This window comes from Hypanus sabinus, chromosome 5 (genome assembly GCF_030144855.1).
Source record: "Hypanus sabinus isolate sHypSab1 chromosome 5, sHypSab1.hap1, whole genome shotgun sequence".
Taxonomy (NCBI): domain Eukaryota; kingdom Metazoa; phylum Chordata; class Chondrichthyes; order Myliobatiformes; family Dasyatidae; genus Hypanus; species Hypanus sabinus.
In genome coordinates, this window is record NC_082710.1 from 164,272,023 (window position 1) to 164,291,458 (window position 19,436).

Consider the following 19,436-nt stretch of genomic DNA (forward strand, 5'->3'; position numbering starts at 1 on the left):
TCATCAACTTCAGTTCTGAATGTTATCTGTTTAATTTTATTGTTTGCATTTTTTTCTACACATCGGGAGTTTGACAGTCTTCTTTTTAATGGGTTCTATTGTGTGTCTTTGTTTTGTGGCTGCCTGTAAGGAGACGGATCTCAATGTTGTATATCGTACACATACTTTGATAATAAATGTACTTCGAAATCTGATGTACCATCCCCGTTCTAATCCTGGCCCTTCTTGTTCAATTGATCCTCTTCACTGCCAACTTCTCTCCCAGGGCAAATGTTAACTGACATTGTTAATGGTTCCTTCTCCTCAGATATTGATCCTCCTACTTTGAAATCTCCCATCGTCACCTCTCTGTATTTAAATAAAAGCAAAATCCTGCAGCTCAGCCATGGCAACATCACTATCTGGTCATTCAAATCCATCCAGTTGCCTGGTGACTGGAGCTGAACACAATGTGTCCAAAACAATACAGTGACTGGAAAACCCCACGTGTTGAGAATCTGAAATACACTCAGTGGCCACTTTATTAGGTACACCTGCTCGTTAATGTGAATATCCAATCAGCCAATCATGTGGCAGCAGCTCAATGCATCATAGCATTCAAACATTGTCATGAGGAAATCTGCAGATGCTGGAAATTCAAGCAACACACACAAAATGCTGGTGGAACGTTGACAGTGCTTCTTCCTGTAAATGCTGCCTGGCCTGCTGTGTTCCGCCAGCATGAAACATTGTCATGAGGTTCAATTTTTATTCAGACCAAACACTAGAATGGGGCAGAAATGTGATCTCAGTGACTTTGACTGTGGAATGATTGTTGGTGCCAGATGTGGTGGTTTGAGGATCTCAGAAACTGCTGATCTACTGAGATTGTCATGCACAACAGTCTCCAGAGTTCACAGAGAATGGTCCAAAAAGCAAAATAAAACATCCAGTGAGTGACAGTTCTGTGGCTGAAAATGTTTTGTCAGAGAATGGCCAGACTGTATCAAGCTGACAGGAAGGTGACAGTAATTCAAATAACCACGTGTTACAACAGTGGTGTGCAGCAGAACATCTTTGACAGACAACATATCGAACCTTGAAGTGGATGGGCTACAGCAGCAGAAGACCATGAACACACACTCAGTGGCCACTTTATTAGGTACAGGAGGCCGCTGATAAAGTGGTCACTGAGTGTATCAGAGAAAATGCTGGAGGGACACTGCAGTAGAAGCAGCATTTGTGCAGAGATTTGATGTTTCTAGTCACAGAGAAGAGTGAGAGAAATCCTGAGAAATACAAGAGAAAGAAAAACAATGGTGTACGATACACTGCAGTTGCTGGAAATTTGGAATAAAAAAGAATTCCGGATTTCAATTTCTGCATCTGTGGAGAGTGGAAAACAGAGTTATGGTCACACACTCTGATCTTGTATCAGAAGTGGTCAGTTCTAACATAAACTGGAATGGCTGGTTATCTGAAATTGATGAATTCATTATTGCAGCTCTTGGGACTCAATGTGGAATAAGGGATGCTGCTCCTCAATGGGCTTTGCTGGAACTGGGGAAGAGGTTAAAGATGGGAAATCAGAGAGAAAACCAAAGTGATTGGCAACTGGAAGCTCATTGTTACCCTCGGTGTTCTGCAAAGTGGTCACACAACCTGTAATGGCTTCTCCAATGTGCAGGAAACTGCTGTGAGGACACAGAATTGGAAGTACAAGTCACTCACTGCTTTCCCTGGAGGGGTTATATGTGTGCCAGGAATGGGGAAAGGGAAGAGGTAATAAAGCAGGTGTTGCATCTTCTTTGGTTCTGGAAGACAGAGGTGATCCATGTGGAAAACTGCATTAGAAAGTAGTTCATTGAAAATAAACCTCTGCAATCACCCAAGAGAAATTTCCAGCAAGTCTGAAAGAAAGAGCCACATGTACTGTACACTCACCAGCAGGTCTGAGAGACAACTGCTCAAACCCCCTGACACTAGATGGGGAGTAGAACTCCCTTCACAACTCTGCCCTCTGTGTGAATGAGGCCCCTGTTTCCAAAGGCAGAGCCACCATCAGGATGAAAGGGCATCTTTCCCTCAGTCCCACCTCTAAACAGACTTGGTGACACAGTGAGACGAGACAACACAACGCAGCAAACACGAGTGAATGAAGACAGCTCCTCTCATGGCCACTTCTCCCAAATATCTTCTGCAGTTTGGTCAGAGGTGACTCCAGGACTGTTTCAGGTATTCCGTGTCACTGCAAAGCACCTCAAAACTGGGAAAAAATGGGCAATTTCACCCACAGGTCACAGGTCAGAGGGGAAGTGGGGGGGGGGCTCAGTGGTGAAATGACTTCCCACATTTTCCCTTGTTTATGTTAAAGTTCATTCAGGTTTACTGGGTGGTGTCTGAAAGTTTTTGCAAAAGCAAATTAAATAATGACAGATACCTCCGAGGGTTTTCCACCCCCACTGGTCCAGTAACACGGCTGAACGAAGAGATGGTGCAGAAATCACCTGTCCTGCGGTCAATGCAGCAATCAGTATAATATCCTTGAAGGAAAACCCTGAAAATAAAATTAAATTCAAATCATTAAACATCTCATGGACAGTGGATGACAAATGATGCAACAACCATAATGTTCCATAATTTCCTGCCGGGAAGGGGATGTTCCAACCCCCGTCTAATCTCACCGATCTGTGACCCAGGCCGACACCAACTGACTCTACTCTGAGAATCATTCATCACAATGCATCGTTATACACGTCAAGAATGGATTATTCAGATTTTGGGATCTCTTCTGAGGAAGATATGACCTGCACAAAAAGGACAGGTTGCACCTGAACCCGAGGGGGACCGATATCCTTGTGGTCAGGTCTGCTCGAACTGTTGGGAGGGTTTAAACTAAGTGGGCAGTTGGTATACAACTAGATGCAGTGTGCAGTAAAACGGACAGTAAAAACAGGCAGAGGATGGAGCAAAATTGCAGTCAGTGGGATGAGGTGAAATGTATCATGGGGGGAAAAAATCAAAAAGAGTGATGAATACAGGACTGCTGATGATATATTTGAATACACACAATATACGGAATCAGGCAGATGATCTTGTCACGTAGTTAGAGACTGGCAGATACGAGTTTGTGGTCATCACTGAGATGTGGCTGAAAGAAGATCATAGCTGTGAGCTGAACATGCAAGGGTAGCCCTTGCATCGAACGGACAGGCAGGTAAGCAGAGGGAGTGGGGTGGCTCTAATATTAAAAATGAAATCATATCATCAGAAAAAGGGGACATAGCAATGAAGGATGTGGAATCCTTGTGGGTAGAGTGAAGAGACTGCAAGGGTAAAAAGACCCAGATGAGAGTTATATACAGGCCTACAAACAGCAGGAAGGATGTGGGATTTAAATTGCAATGGAGGATAAAAAGTATCTGTAATAAGGACAATGTTATGGGTGACTGCAAGATACAGGTAGATTGGGAAAATCAGGATCATGCTGGATGCCAAGAGAGGGAATCTGTAAAATGCCTATGAGATTGCTTTTCAGTACCACTTGTGGTTGATACCAGTAGGGGAAAGGAATTTTGGACTGGGCATTGTGTAGTGAATCAAAATATATTAGGGAGCTTAAGTTAAAGGAACCCTTGGGAGACGGTGATCATAATATGACAGAATTCACCCTGCAGTTTGAGAGGGAGGGAAATGTATCAATATCACAGTGGAGTAAAGGGAAGTACGGAGGCCTGAAAGAAAAACAGGCCAAAGTTGGTTGAAAGAGGTCATTATCTGGGATGGCAGCGGAACAGTTTCTGGTGGCAATTAGGAAGGTGCAGGACAGATACGTCCCAATGATGAAGTATTCTAAAGGGAGGATGAGGCCACCATAGGTAACAATGAGAGTTAAAGACAAAATTTGTGCTATATTTTAAAAATATAGATTTTTAAAAATGAAATAATGTAAATTTTTTAAAAAGTAAGAAAAGATGAAAGATAAACTAGCTTTTTTACAAAAGACAGGATTAAATATATAGATGCTCTGAAGATGAAACAATTTGTTATTAGGGGAAAGAAATAAATATACATATTAAAGTTATTACGAATTCCATGGAGCATGTGGAGATCTTCCAACAACCAGGCATTCTTTCTTTCTTTCTTTTTTTTTCTATAGGGCAGTTAGGGGGGAGGGGTTAAGGGGAGGGGGTAAGGGTTATATACATTGTTTTTTCATACTTTGTAACCATTTAAAAATGCAATAAAAAAAGTTTAAAAAAAAAGAAAGAAAGATAAACTAGCCAAAATGTCAAAGTCGATAGCATAAGTTATGTTTAGGTGTATAAAGAATAAAAGAAAGGTGAGAGTGGATATTGGATGCTGGAAAATAATGCTGGAGAGACAATAAAGTGGGACAAAGAAAGGGCAGAAAGTGAGTGTAGTTACTGTTACTAAGGAGAAGGTACGAGGGAAGCTTAAATATCTTAAGTTAGATAAGTCATCTGGACCAGATGGTCTACATCCCAGTGGAGGAGTCTACATTATGAAGACCCTGAAGAGGCTTGTTCTAGAGCAGCTCTGGCCTATGGTTAGGCCGCACTTAGAACCCCCTCAGTTTGCCTATCAGCCCCGACTAGTAGTTGAGGATGCCATCGTCTACCGGCTGAACCGTGTCTATGCCCATCTGGACAAGCCGGCGAGCACTGTGAGGGTCATGTTTTTTGACTTCTCCAGTGCATTCAACACCATCCACCCTGCTCTGCTGGGTGAGAAGCTGACAGTGATGCAGGTGGATGCTTCCCTGGTGTCATGGATTATTGATTACCTGACTGGCAGACCACAGTACGTGCGCTTGCAACACTGTGTGTCAGACAGAGTGGTCAGCAGCACTGGGGCTCCACAGGGGACTGTCTTGTCTCCCTTTCTCTTCACCATCTACACCTCGGACTTCAACTACTGCACAGAGTCTTGCCATCTTCAGAAGTTTTCTGCTGACTCTGCTGTAGTTGGATGCATCAGTAAGGGAGATGAGGCTGAGTACTGGGCTACAGTGGGAAACTTTGTCACATGGTGCGAGCAGAATCATCTGCAGCTTAATGTGAAAAAGACTAAGGAGCTGGTGGTGGACTTGAGGAGGGCTAAGGCACTGGTGACCCCTGTTTCCATCCAAGGAGTCAGTGTGGACATGGTGGAGGATTACAAGTATCTGGGGATACGAATTGACAATAAACTGGACTGGTCAGAGAACACTGAGGCTGTCCACAAGAAGGGTCAGAGCCGTCTCTATTTCCTGAGGAGACTCAGGTCCCTTAATATCTGCCGGACAATGCTGAGGATGTTCTACGAGTCTGTGGTGGCCAGTGCTATCATGTTTGCTGTTGTGTGCTGGGGCAGCAGGCTGAGGGTAGCAGACAGCAACAGAATCAACAAACTCATTCGTAAAGCCAGCAATGTTGTGGGGGTGGAACTGGACTCTCTGACGGTGGTGTCTGAAGAGAGGATGCTGTCCAAGTTGCATGCAGTCTTGGACAATGAATCCCATCCACGCCATAATGTACTGGTTAGACACAGGAGTACATTCAGCCAGAGACTCATTCCACCGAGATGTAACACTAAGCGTCATAGGAAGTCATTCCTGCCTGTGACCATCAAACTTTACAACTCCTCCCTCGGAGTGTCAGACACTCTGAGCCAATAGGCTAGTCCTGGACTTATTTCCATTTGGCATAATTTACTTATTATCATTTAATTATTTCTGGTTGGAGTGTCAGACACCCTGAACCAGTTTCCCTCTCCCTTCCTTTCCAGTCCTGAAACAACTGTGTATTCCCATCCATAGATACTGCCTGACCTACTGAGTTCCTCCAGCATTGTGTCTGTTCTTCTTGAACAATAAGTTCTTCAAAAGTATCCTCAATCCTGCATTTGGTCAGGCACTGCAGTAAATGGGGATGAGAAGTAGGAGAAAACAAAATGATAAAAGAAAGGTAGAATGTTTTAAAAAACCTCAGTATTGCAAGCGGAGCTTTAGGAGAAATATGCATGAACAGAAGAAATCAGTCAACCAGACATACTTTATTGATTCCGAGAGAAAATGGGTTTCGTTACAGCCGCACCAACCAAGAATAATGAAGAAATATAGCAATATAAAACCATAAATAATTAAATAATAATAAGTTAATCATGCCAAGTGGAAATAAGTCCAGGACCAGCCTATTGGTTCAGGGTGCCTGGCACTGCGAGAGAGGAGTTGTAAAGTTTTATGGCCACAGGTAGGAATGACTTCCTATGATGCTCAGTGTTACATCTCGGTGGAATGAGTCTCTGGCTGAAGGAGGTGACTCAGGCTGAATTGAAGTGACTGTGGAAACATTGGGAATGATCCTTCAAGAATCACTCAATTGTGGAATGGTTCTGGGAGACTGGAGAATTCTAAATGTCACTCTACTCTTTATGGAGGAAGGGAGGTAGAAGGCCAGTTATCCTGACTGCAGTGGTTGAGAAGATGAGTTCACTATTAATGATGAGACTGCTTAAGAACATAAGAGTGAGCCCATGGAATTACAGGAAAGATACTTGCATAGATAAAAGTTTGGCTGATTGGCAAGAGGGCAAGAGTCAGAATAAAATGGACCTGTTCTGGTTCGCTGGCAGTGACAAGTGGTGTTCCACAGCTGCTAGCATTTCATGTTAAATGTTAACAATTTGGATAACAGAATAAGTGGCTTTGCAGCCAGGTTTGCAGCTAATACAAAGATAGGTGGAGGGGCAAATAATGTTGAGGAAGCAGGAAGTCTACAGAAAGACTTGGAGAGACAGGGAGAATGGGCAAAGAAGTGGCAGTTGGAATATAGCATAAGTGGATGGTCATGCACTTTGGTAGAAGGAATAAAGGTGTGGACTATTTTCCTAATGGGAAAAAATTCAAAAATCAGAGATGCAAAGGGCCTTCAGAGTCCTTGTGTAGGATACCCTGAAGATTAACTTGCAGGTTGAATCAGTGGTGAGGAAGGCAAATACAATGTTAACACTCATTTCAAGATAACCAGAATACAAAATCAAGGATGTAATGCTGAGGCTTTACAAGGTATTGGTCATACCACACTTGGAGTACTATGAACAGTTCTGGACCCTTATCTAAGAAAAGACATGCTTGCATTGGGGAGGGCCCAGAGGAGGTTCACAAGAATGATTCTGGGAACAAAAGTGTTAACTCATGAGGAGCATTTGATTGTTCTCGGCCTGTACTTGCTGGAGTCTAGAATGACGAAGACCTCATTGAAACTTACCGAATATTGAATGGACAAGACAGAAAAGAGGGCATGGCCTCAGAATAGAGTAGAAAGGAGAAAGAATTTCTTTCGGTTCAGGGTGGTGAGTCTGAGGAATTTGTTGCCCCAGACATCCGTGGAGAACAGGTCACTGAGTATATTTAAGTGTAACCCTCAGGTTCTGTCAGCTTTCTGACATAAGTCTAAGGAAGACAATCTCTGGTCCCACCAAATGTATGAAACTGAAGTGCAAAACCTCCTGTTTGTGAGGATACTGCATGATGTGTTACCCTGTTACAAATCAGTACCACAAAATAACAGGCAGTACACCCTATGCAATTAAATGATTTAGCTTTACAATTCTTAATTTGATTAAAGGGTCAGTAAACTAAACGGAAAAGGGCCTGTTTTAATGAAACAGTCTAATGGGCACACATTTGAGCTCATGGTTTCCCTTCCACTGGTCCTCCATCGATTTCCTGGCCCCACTCCAAGTCTGCCCACTGAAACTTTCAACCAATCACTGTCGTTTTATGTCATCAGAGCTCTGTCACTCATCTAATGACTGAGAGGTCTGCCTCTCATACTCCTCCTCCCCTTTAGGGGTGGGCTTCGTACCTGAGAATAAGTGGAGCCTACGATAGCTGGGACTTTGAATGTGGGCATTTTTCCATTTATTCACCAGAGAGGTAAGGGTAGATATTAACTCAGACTTCTCACTCTTTACTGGGGGACAGGGACTCATTAGACCTTCCAAATCAGACCACTCCTTCCCCTCACAGAAACAAGAGAACCCTGTCTTTGAAGTCTCCATCCCCAGCTATGGGTGACTCGACGTACAATTTGGCCCTTTCCCCTACACTCTCTTCCTCCCGGAAAGTATGGACAGTCCACAGCCTCCCCCCCCTCTCCTGGAACCACAATTGTAGCAGGCTATTCCACTGCCATTATATTAGTGCTAGTCTGAATGAAAAGAAAGTCTGTGCCCGCTATTTTATCAAATCTCCGCTTCACAAGCATAACTTTGCCTTCAGCTTTAACAATACTGAAAAGTCAAATTAACAATTCATCAGGAGTACAAGTATCTACCCAACTCAGCATGCATGCAATCATTACCGGTAACCCTGTGGATGCATACCACAGCTCAAACCTGGCAGCAATCATACACACGTATCGTAATCTCTTTACCGGACAATAGTTTAGCACAGACTTAAACACACAACCCTCTGGTTCAATGCTCAGGACAATCACACAGCATCCAATGAAATCAATCCCAGATGAGCCCCCACAATTGTAACCAGTTAGATGTGTAAGTCTATGGAAGACAATCTCTTGCCACACCAAACATACGAGATTGAGGTCTAAAACCTCCTGTTTGCATGATTGCTACATGATGTGCTAGCCTGTTACAAATCAGTACCAAAAAATAACAGACAGTACACCATATGTAATTAAAGAATTTAGCTTTATAATTCTTCATTTGACTAAAGGGTTAGCAAAGTAAAGCAAAAAGAAAAGGGCCCATTTTAACAAAACAGTCTAACGTGCGCAACTAGGAGCTCACAGTTTCCCTTCCACTGGTCCCTTATCGATTTCCCTGGGTTTCATTGACCCCCGGCCCCACTCCTAGTCCACTCTTTTCTGACATTTTCTCTCCCCATCTTCTGCCAAATAAAAGACACATCACCTCAGTCTCAGACACACAAGAAACAAACTCCCTTCATTGGACGGTGCACATTCCAAAGCCCGTTATTTCTAGCCATAACCCAAACACTGCTGCTACAGGAAAACCAATGCATCAGCAGTGAGACCTTTCCCAAGGTCTTACATAAGTTTGCTAATGGTACCACTATCAATATTTCAAATCAAAGATGGTGATGAATCAGTGTACAGGAGGAGTATTGGAAATGTGGCTGAGTGATGCCACAACAAAATCCTCACCATCAGTCTCAGCAGGAACAAGGAGATGATTATTGACTAGAGCAGGAGGAAACCAGAGGTCCATGGGTCAGTCCTCATCGGGAGATCACAGTCAGCAACATTAAATTCCTCAGTGTTATCATTTCAGAGGACCTGTACTGGGTCCAGCATGCAAGTGCCATGACAGAGAAAGCATGGCAGTGCCTCTAATTTCTTAGAAGCTTATAAAGATTTGGCATGTCATCTAAAACTCTGACAAACTTCAAAAGATGTGTGGTGGAGAGTATATTGACTGGCTCCATTACAGCCTGATATGGAACCACCAATGCCCTTGAACGGAAAATCCTGCAATGTCATGGATATTATCATGATTAAAGACCTCCGTTCGTCTCTTTGTTCACTGCTGCCATCTTGAAGAATATTTATTACCCCTCAACCATTGGGCTCTTAAACAGAGGGAATAACTTCACAGAACTTCACTCACCCCAATACTGGACTGTTCCCACAACCTATGGAATCACTTTCAAGAACTCTTCATCTCATGTTCTTGCTATGTATTACTTATTTATCATTACTATATTGGTACCTTGTATTTACTGTGAATACCCGCAAGAAAATGAATTTCAGGGTTGTATATGGTGACATAGATGTATTTTGATAATTAATTGAACTGTGGACTTTGATAGTGAGGATCCCAGGAACACATTTCAACACCAACTACACCACAGGTGATAAACATATAAATCTGAAGCTGACAAGGAAACAGAATACAGAATCACAACACAGAAAGGAGCTTGTTAGGAAATAATTCTGAAGTCAATATAGCAAATATTAATTCAAACAAGAACCAGGCTTCAGTTCTTATTATAAATGTAAATAAGTTCAGCAAGCTCATAATTAGCCTTGTGACTGAGTTCAAGCTGGCAGACCAGACAGATATCACTGAGTATATCGAACATGGTCACAGGTATAGACAACTGATAGTTTTTGTGTACTTACCATATTTATGCACCATAAATGTGTCTAATTTATTTATGTTTATCTTGTGAACACTGCATCTGAAGCAATGTGCCTGTGATGCTGCTGTAAATAACTTTTTCATTGCACCTGTATATAGAGGAACCTGTGCAAATGACAATAAATTCGGCTTTGACTCTTTCCCCCACCATCAACTTCAAATTTCATCCAATTCCTTTTTGGATTTACTATTAAATCTGCCTCCACTCTATAAGCTCAACAACTGAAAATAATTGAAAATAATTTGATCCAAGTATCTTAAAACTGCTCAATGCAGGGCTTTGACCAAAACATCGACAATTCCTAGAATTAGAAAACTGCCCACAGTTTCTGCTTCTCCACCCAAGGATCACTCAGAGTTCTAGAAATGGAGACACTGCAGATGCTGGAATATGGAACAAAAATCAACTGGAGGATCTCAGAGGGCCAGGCAGCTTCTGCTGGGGGAAAGGCAAAGGGAAAGTTGAAATTTCATGTTCACACTCTGCACTGGTCCCTGCTGTAGCAAAGCACAAATTTCCAAATTCTCAATACACTTCACTAACATTAATATTCAATATTCAAAGTACAACCCTGAAATTCATTTTCCTGTGGGCATACTCAGTAAATCTATATTAAAATAATACCCACAATAGAATAAGTAAAAGACCAGACTGCCTTTCATCCCAGAATTACCACCAGCTCCAAGAACTCTTGCTGATTTCCCAGTGGGACTGAGCAGCCTCACACATGGAAATGCTTTACTGACTTTTGTCATGAGGAACAAACATTGAAATCAATGAAACAGGCACTGGCGTGGAAACCATCAGACACGGCACCTCAGGAGGAAGGGGAAGGTGTACATTTAGTAGGCTGAGGAATTATCCTCTCCCTCACACTCCATCATTAACCCATCTATCTGCACAGGGATCTTCGATACCCTGACATCTCAGCCTTATTTTCAATATTCTGGTCTTGTTATTTCAGAGAACATCCTCAGGTTTGTTGCCTTTTTATCAGCAACACTCAAAATATTTCTCACTGGTCACCTTCTAACTAACTAACTTAGCACCTTCTCCAGGGGCTGAATGTTTATGTCAGAAGCAGGGTTTAAACAAGAAGATAAATGTGATCATTGTGGGCATTGTATGGATTTCAAAAACATAAACAGAGACATAGAAACATATAAATAGAAAACCTACAGCACAATACATACCCTTTGGACCAAATAGCTGTGCCAAACATGTCCCAAACTCAGAACTACCTAGGCTTTACCCAGAGCCCTTTATTTTTCTAAGCACCACGTAGCCATCTAGGAGTCTCTGAAAAGATCTCTGCTACCACCGCCAGCAGCCCATTCCAAGCACTTCCCACTCTCTGCGGAAAAAACTTAACCTGAACATCTCCTCTGTACCTACTTCCAACCACCTTAAAACTATGCCCTCTCGTGCTAGCTACTTTAGCCCTGGGGAAAAGCCTCTGAATATCCACATGACCAATGCCTCTCATTATCTTGTACACTTCAGTCAGAACACATCTCATCCTCTCTCGCTCCAAGGAGAAAGGGCCGAGTTCAATCAACCTATTCTCATAAGGCATGCTCCACAATCCAGGCAACATCCTTGTAAATCTCCTCTATGGTTTCCACATCCTTCCTGTAGTGAGACGACCAGAACTGAGCACAGTACTCCAACTGGGGTCTGACCAGAGTCCTATATTGCTGCAACATTACCTCTCAGCTCTTAAACTCAATTCCACGATTAGCGAAGGCCAAAGAAGCGTATGCCTTCTTAACCACAGAGTTAACCTGTGTGGCAGTTTTGAGTGTCCTATGGACTCAGACGCCAAGATCCTTCAGATCCTCCACACTACCACCAGTCTTACCATTAATACTACAAACCCCATTTCCAGAAAAAGATGGGATATTTTCCAAAATGTAATAAAAACAAAAATAACTGACAAAAGTACAAAGAAAAGGTTTTCAATAGTTTTACTGAACAACTTAATTCTATTTTGTAAATATACACAAATTTAGAATTTGATGCTACAACACACTCAACAAAAGTTGGGACAGAGTTAAAATAAGATTGAAAAGTACACAGAATATTCAAGTAACACCGCTTCAGAAGACTCCACATTAAGCAGGCTAATTGGTAGCAGGTGAGGTATCATGACTGGGTATAAAAGTAGCATACATCAAAGGCTCAGTCTTTGCAAGCAAGGATGGGTCGTGGCTCACTCTTTTGTGCCAAAATTTGTGAGAGAATTGTTAGTCAGATCAAAAGGAACATTTCCCAACACAAGATAGCAGAAAATTTAGGTCTTTCAACATCTACAGTACATAATATTGTGAAAAAATTCAGAGACATCTCAGTGCGTAAAGGGCAAGGTCAGAAACCACTGTTGAATGCGCGTGATCTTTGATCCCTCAGGCAGCACTGCCTAAGAAACCGTTATGCTACTGTGACAATTACAGCCACCTGGGCTTGGGAGTACTTCGGGAAACCATTGTCACTTAACACAGTCCATCGCTGCATCAAGAAATGCAACTTAAAACTGTATTACGCAAGGAGGAAGCCATACATCAACTCTATGCAGAAACGCCGGTGAGTTCTCTGGGCCCGAGCCCATCTCAGATGGACCGAAAGACTGTGGAACCGTGTGCTGTGGTCAGATGAGTCCACATTTCAGCTAGTTTTCGAAAAAATGGGCGTCAAGTTCTCCGTGCCAAAGATGAAAACGACCATCCTGATTGTTATCAGTGAAAGGTGCAAAAGCCAGCATCTGTGATGGTATGGGGGTGCATCAGTGCCCACGGCATGGGTGAGTTGCATGTATGTGAAAGTACCGTTGACTCTGAGGCGTATATCAGGATTTTAGAGAGACATATGTTGCCATCAAGGTGACGTCTCTTCCCGGGACATCCATGCTTATTTCAGCAGGACAATGCCAGACCACATTCTGCACGGGCTACAACAGCGTGGCTTTGTAGACACAGAGTGCAGGTGCTTGACTGACCTGTTGCCAGTCCAGATCTATCTCCTATTGAAAATATATGGCGCATCATGAAGAGGAGAATCAGACAACGGAGACCACGGACTGTTGAGCAGCTGAAGTCTTATAACAAGCAAGAATGGACAAAATTTCCAATTGCTAATCTACTACAATTAGTATCCTTAGTTCCTAACCGATTAAAAAGTGTTATTAAAAGGAAAGGTGATGTAACACAATGGTAAACATGCCTCTGTCCCAACTTTTGTTGAGTGTGTTGCAGCCATCAAATTCTAAATTTGTGTATATTTACAAAATACAACTAAGTTGGTCAGTAAAACTATTGAAAACCTTTTCTTTGTACTTTTGTCAGTTAAATAAAGGTTCACGTGAATTAACATATCACAGATTTTTGTTTTTATTGCATTTTGGAAAATATCCCAACTTTTCTGGAAATGGGGTTTGTATATTCTACCATCATATTTGACCCACCAAAATGAACCACTTCACACGTTTCTGGGTTGAACTCCATCCGTCACTTCTCAGTCCAGTTTTGCATCCCTTCAATATCCCGTTGTAACCTCTTACAGCCCTCCACACTATCCCCAACACCCTCAACCTCAACCTCCACACTATCCCCAACACCCTCAACCTCAACCATCAGCAAATATACTAACCCATGCCTCCACTTCCTCATCCAGGTAACTTCTAAAAATCACAGAGTAGGGGTCCCAGAAAAGATCCCTGCCCTGAGGCACACCATTGGTCACCGGCCTCCATGCAAAATGTGACTCATCTACAAACGCTCTTTGCCTTCTGTGGGCAAGCCAGTTCTGGATCCACAAAGCAAGTTCCCTTTGGATCCCATGTCTCCCTACTTTTTCAATAAACCTTGCATGACGTACCTTATAAGATGCCTTGCTAAAATCCATATACACTACATCTACTGCTCTATCTTCATCAACATGTTCAGTCACATCCTCAAAAAATTCAATCTGGCTTGTAAGGCACAACTTGGCTTTGACAAAGCCATGCTGACTATTCCTAATCATATTATGCCTCTCCAAATATACATAAATAATGTGTCTCAGTATCTTCTCCATCAACTTATGAACTACTGAAGTAAGACTCACTGGTCTATAATTTCCTAGGCTATCCATACTCCCATTCTTGAATAAGGGAACAACATCCGCAACCCTCTAATCCTCCGGAACCTCTCCTGTCCTCATTGATGATGCAACGATCATTGCCACAGACTCAGCTATCTCCTCCCTTGCTACCCACAGTAGCCTGGGGTACATCTCATCCGGTCCTAGCTACTTATCCAGCTTGATGCTTTCAAAAAGCTCCAGCACATCCTCTTTCTTCATATCTACATGCTCAAGCTTTTCAGTCCTTTGGAATTCATCGCTACAATCGCCAAGATTGTTTTCCATAGAGAATACTGAAGCAAGTATGAAGTACCCCCAATATTTCCTCCATACACACTTTTCCACTGTCACACCTGATTGGTCCTATTCTCTTAGGTCTTATCCTCTTGCTCTTCACATACTTGTAGAATGCCTTGGGGTTTTCCTTAATCCTGTCCGCCAAGGCCTTCTCATGACCTCTTCTGGCTCTCCTAATTTCATTCTTAAGCTTCTTCCTGCTAGCCTTATAACCTTCTGGAATCCTATCATTATCTAGTTTCTTTTTAAACTTTTCATAAGCTCTTCTTTTCTTCTTGACTAGATTTACAACAGCCTTTGTACACCATGTATCTTGTACCCTACCATCCATTCCATGTCTTATTGGAACTTACCTACTCAAAACCCCATGCAAATATCCCCTGAACATTTGCCACATTTTTTCTGTACATTTCCCCGAGAACATCTGTTTCCAATTTCTGCTTCCAAGTTCCTGCCTGATAGCTTCATATTTCTCCTTACTCCAATTAAACTTTTCCCAATTAAAGTTATCTGTTCCTATCGCTCTCCAATGCTATGGTAAAGGAGATAGAATTTTGATCACTATCTCCAAAATGCTCTCCCACTGAGAAACCTGACACCTGACCAGGCTCATTTCTCAATACCAGTTCAAGTACAGCCTCTCCTCTTGTAGGCTTATCTAAATATTGTGTCAAGAAACCTTCCTGAACACATCTAACAAACTCCACCCCATCGAAACCCCTCGCTCCAGGGAGATGCCAATCAATATTTGGGAAATTAAAATCTCCCATCACAACAACCCTGTTATTATTCCTCCTTTCCAGAATCTGTCTCCCTACCTGCTCCTCGATGTCCCTGTTACTATTGGGTAGTCTATAAAATACAACCAGCAGAGCTATTGACCCCTTCCTATTCCTAACTTCCACCCACAGAGACTCCATAGACAACCCCTCCCTGACTCCCTTCTTTTCTGCAGCCCTGACACTATCTCTGATCAACAGTGCATTGCTCCCAACTCTTTATCCTCCCTCCCTCTCCTTTCTGAAACATCTAAAGCCTGGCACTTGAAGAAGCCATCCTGCCCTTGGACCATCTAAGTCTCTGTAATGGCCACAAACATCATAACTCCAAGTTCTGATCCACGCTTTAAACATCCACTTTATTCATAATACTCCTCACATTAAAATAGACACATCTCAAACCATCAATCTGAGTGCGTCCCTTCTCTATCATCTGCCTATCCTCCCATTCACACTGTCCACAACCTTTCTCTGTTTGTGAGCCAACCTCCCTTTCTTCCATCATTTCAGTTCGGTTCCCACCCCCCCAGCAATTCTAGTTTTAACTCTTCCCAATAGCCTCAGCAAACCTCCCTGCCAGGATATTGGTCCCCCTCAGATTTTTGTACAGGTCACATCTGCCCCAGAAGAGGTCCCAATGATCTATAAATCTGAATCCCTGCCCTCTGCTCCAATCCCTCAGCCCCGCATTTATCCTCCACTTTGTTGGTACAAATATGTACCACAACCTCCACGCCCTTCCGCAGTCGTGCCCCGTTCAAACCACTAAAGAAATAACACCGATCTTAATCCTTTTTATATCCTCCATTTTCTTCCCTGGTCAGTTTCCCAAAATTCTAGTCCTTATCTCAGTACCTGGACTTACCAAACAGAATGGAAAAATTCAATACAAACACGCTGTTAAGAACTGGGGGAGTGAGGGGAGAATTTGGCAGCTCCAGGATCTTTTTGTATCTTTCAAAATAGATGTTAAAATTATCTTTGTTGTTTTCAAAACTCTGAATGGTTTGTGATCAGAGTACATCACAGAACCACTTTCCTTTTATAATCCTGCTCAAACTCCCAGGTTTTCTTCCACTGGACTCTTCAATTTAAAAACATTCCTCAGAAGAAATTATACAGGTCAGCTTTTTTGAACTACGCTCCTAAACTGTGAAATTCAATACCTAAAACTATAAGCGATGCAGACTCAGTTAACACATTAAATGACAGCTTAAAATCTATTTATTTAACCTTGTTTGTAAAGAACATCGGTTTTCCTTTAATTTATATGTTAATTTAAGTTTTATTTTGTTTTTCATATTTGCACTTGTATTTGTACAAGTATATTTGTATTTGTACATTTATGTGTATTTGTACATTACAAACCAGTATGAACTACATAATCTGGATAAAAAGTGCTCTATAAATAGTTATTATAATTGTTATTCTAAGGAAGAATTGAAAATTCTTCCATCATCACGTCATGCCCCTTTCCCCATTTCCCACACTAATCTGATGCATTTTGTACCTCCCTCCCCTCCCATCCCTTCTCTTGCTACTTTTTCCATTTCTTCACCTTTTCCATCCATCCACACTTTCACTTCACAACCATTTCCTTCTGTTCTCTCCAACAGAAAACCCAAGCCTCAAGTTTGACAAACAGTTCTTCTTCCCTCATCCCACCAGTGCAGCAATGAGTGCTGGATCAAATCCCGAACGGACTGCTCCTTGGGATGACAGGTACTCACAGAATGACAGCTGCATTCAATATCTGACAGCTCAGTGTTTATTTGATCAAGTGAGTCACCCAACTTAGGCTCAACTGGAAAATACAATTGCTTAAGAGCTTAAGAGGACAATAGCACCTAACGGCATCTCCTTTACTCATATCTTCGGAAAAAGCTCTATTTCTATCTTTAACCTCCATTTTTCCCTTTCAGGGTTCTTTTGAAGATTCTGACCTAGAGTTATATGTTAACTTTGGTTCTTTGAGGAAATGGGACCCGCTCTCGGTGTCTCACAACTGGCCATTTTTCAATATACCAAGGACACGGCCTAGAAGGATAGTGCTTCAGGTTCCCGGGTTCACATGGCTGTGCAGGCGGGTAGACTTGAGGTCGGTGCTGCCGCAGAAAACGGGTTCGTTGTGGGGGACGGAATATTGAAAGCAGCAAGCTGGCTGCTTGCCCAGAGACCTGAGTTCTTTGGGTACAGAGCTCAGAAGAAGTGACGCAACAGACTTTTAACATCATAAATCAGTGAATTGTTTTGTTATGTCTCCTCTCTAAGTATGAAATGGGGACACCTCTTTTCCCTTATTAGGAAGGGAGAGAGAGAGAGAGCCTGTGGCATGTCGAATTACTCGGTGAATGAGTAGCGTGTGTCTTTATTGATGCTTTGCTGCATGCTTGAGTGCTCGGTGGATGGTGCCGATGCCTTTTTGCTTCTGGGAGAGGTGGGTGTCGTTGCTTTGAGTGGGTGGAGCTGGGGGGGCTTTGGGGTTCTAACATTTAACTGTCATTCATTCTTTGAGGCCCACCTCTGTTTTCATGGATGTTTGTGAAGAAAAAGAATTTCAGGATGTATACTGTATACATTTCTTTGACATCAAACGTACCTATTGAAAAAACCTATGGTGAATTCTATACCCATTCACATCATGAATAAACACACCGATGAAAGAAAAATGGATGTCTATGTGGGAGGGAAGAGTTAGATTTATCTTGGAATAGGTTAAAAGGACAGCATAACATTGTGGGCCAACAGTGTGAACTATGTTGTATTGTTCTACGTTCTATGAAACATAAAACTACCTACCAAAGAGGTGTAGTTGTATTATTCTCAGCTCTTGTCCATCCACCATGAAGGTGTAATCTCCTTGGTCACCATTTTCCGATCCATTCACAGTCAGAGCACCATTAGAAGTATTAAAGTGCAGACGAAACTCGAACTGGTCACTCAGTTCCACTGAGCTGTGACCTGGGACATGATGCAAAATGCTCCTGCCGATGAAGGTCCAAACTATTTCACTCTTGCTGGGATCAACTTTGAGTTCAGGATCCAGTAAAACCGATGAGCCAAGGAGACCAAACTCTTCTTTAACTTTATCTGTTAATAAAAATATTTGTACTCATTTAAAATGTGGTGGCTGTGAAACACTTAAACAGGGAACTTTGTGAAACTACAGCAAATGAGAAAATACTACTGAATAGATATTGAGCCACTCTTTACTGGGGTTACAGGAACTTGTCTTTCGGACAAGAATGTTGTGGAAATTCTTTCTGGCCCAGCCTCCCACCTCAAACCTCTCATCAACTTTGGCTGATCTGACACTCTCACAATGTACCCAAACTAGCCAGATCCCGGTGCTTCTGATCTACACTGGCCTCACAACTGGCTTCAGAATACTTTGTTCTTTCAGGAACATCCCTCAGTTTCAACACCTTGGCAACACAGTGGACAGGCAGAACCTCAGCACGTGGTCGTACCTGGTGCCCATGTATTTAGGTTCCACACACAGCCTGATGCAGACACACAAGAAGTTGGTCAACAGGATGAGGGACACATTGGGTACTTTTTTGCTCCCGTTATACAGGGATTTGTGCATTGTGATCTGTGCCTCACCCACTCCATCTCGGACCCCCAGATGAACCTGAAAACAGCTCGGGTGATTCCCAAGCTGGAGGAGTGGGGCATGGGCAACACTTGCACCAAGTCCAGCAGCCCTGAGAGTCCCTCATACCTGATGACCAGGTTCTTCCCAGGTATCAATAGGGAGCACCCTCCCAACAGTTTCAATTTCTGTTTTACCTTCTCAGTTCACTCCAATTATTCAAAGTTCAAAATGCAAGTTTATTATCAAGTTTAGTACACGTATGGAACCATATACAACAACAAGATTTATTTTCTTGCGGACTCACAGCAACTACAAGAAACACAAATTAATCAAAGTAAAATTGCCCATCCAATGTGCAAAAGACATCATCAAACTGCGGAGATATAAAAATAAGAAATAATAACAGTAATAAATAGCAATAAATATCAAGAACATGAGATGAACAGTCTTTGAAAGCCAGTCCATTGGTTGT

At 42.4% G+C, this 19,436-nt stretch overlaps 1 protein-coding gene across 5 annotated transcripts in view; it reads right to left on the reverse strand.

The window, feature by feature from the left end:
- Positions 1–19,436, reverse strand: part of LOC132394528 (uncharacterized) — a 102,542-nt gene that overhangs the window by 60,694 nt on the left and 22,412 nt on the right. For 4 of the 5 annotated variants that reach the window (XM_059970808.1, XM_059970806.1, XM_059970805.1 and 1 more), the window contains exons 4-5: positions 18,166–18,456; positions 2,420–2,536 (exon numbers count right to left, since the gene is read on the reverse strand). In XM_059970808.1, the coding sequence (XP_059826791.1) occupies positions 2,420–2,536; positions 18,166–18,456 (408 nt within the window). The remainder of the gene's footprint in view (positions 1–2,419; positions 2,537–18,165; positions 18,457–19,436) is intronic. The other variant, XM_059970809.1, reaches the window with a different exon arrangement.